Source organism: Trichinella spiralis (assembly GCF_000181795.1).
Source record: "Trichinella spiralis strain ISS 195 chromosome Unknown Scfld522, whole genome shotgun sequence".
Lineage (NCBI taxonomy): Eukaryota > Metazoa > Nematoda > Enoplea > Trichinellida > Trichinellidae > Trichinella > Trichinella spiralis.
Window position 1 is genome coordinate 1 of NW_003527461.1, and position 866 is coordinate 866.

The following is an 866-nucleotide window of genomic DNA, read 5'->3' on the forward strand; positions in this document are numbered from 1 at the left end:
AAAAAGCCTAAATATTTTCAGAAAAAAACATCTCATTTTAAATCATACTGAATATCAAAAGGGCACATTCTGCCACTGTCTGTCATGTAATAAAGACCATAATTTGACAAGCGAACTGTTCCCTGTTAACGAGCAATGAAACGGTTTAAAATAATTTTTACTTTATACAAAATAGTGCAAAATATTTCAAATCAAAATACAGAACTTCAATTGCCAAAAATAGCAATGAAAATTCGCTTACTTTTTCATTGATGAGAACGTTTTCACCGGACAAATAGCGATGACAAATCTGACAGTTGTGCAAATATTGCAAAGCAGATAGAGTTTCATAAGCAATTTTTGGAAGTAATTCAAATCTGAAACAAAACATACTTTACATTTCATACGTTCACTTCAAAGCTAACCTTTTGCGTTTATTCTCATTCACGACATCATGTACACATTTGCAGTAATGTTCAGAGATGACAAAAATACGATCTAGATAAAAAAATGCATATCAGTCATTTCAACATCATCTCAACTTTCTATACAAAAAATGTCAAATTGTTCAACAGCTTCCTCACTCTGTAACACTTTGAAATAGAAATAAAAAATTTATCAAAATATATGTTGAATTGTAGTTGCTTTATCGAATAATCAAAAAATAACATATTTTATTATTACCAAATTTTCCACGCTGAATGTCCAAATATTGACAAAGATTTGGATGCCGTAAAGATGTCAAAAACTGGAATCGACCAATAATTGCTATTGATGGTGGTGTAAGAGGCAAGCCATTTGGTCCGCATTCTCCTGAGCAGCAGTTCGTGCGGCTCATGAAGGAGCAAACGCCAAAGTAACCATCCTCAAGAGCGCCCATTTAAAAT

At 32.4% G+C, this 866-nt stretch overlaps 1 protein-coding gene across 1 annotated transcript; it reads right to left on the reverse strand.

The window, feature by feature from the left end:
* Positions 1 to 241: 241 nt before the first annotated feature.
* Tsp_15670 (conserved hypothetical protein) lies at positions 242 to 859 on the reverse strand (the record flags this gene model as incomplete). Its single annotated transcript, XM_003370797.1, has 3 exons — positions 664 to 859; positions 405 to 477; positions 242 to 356 (listed from the first exon to the last, which is right to left on the reverse strand). Coding segments are annotated over exons 1-3 (384 nt in total), but the record flags the coding sequence as incomplete, so codon positions are not given.
* Between the last annotated feature and the right edge of the window lie 7 nt (positions 860 to 866).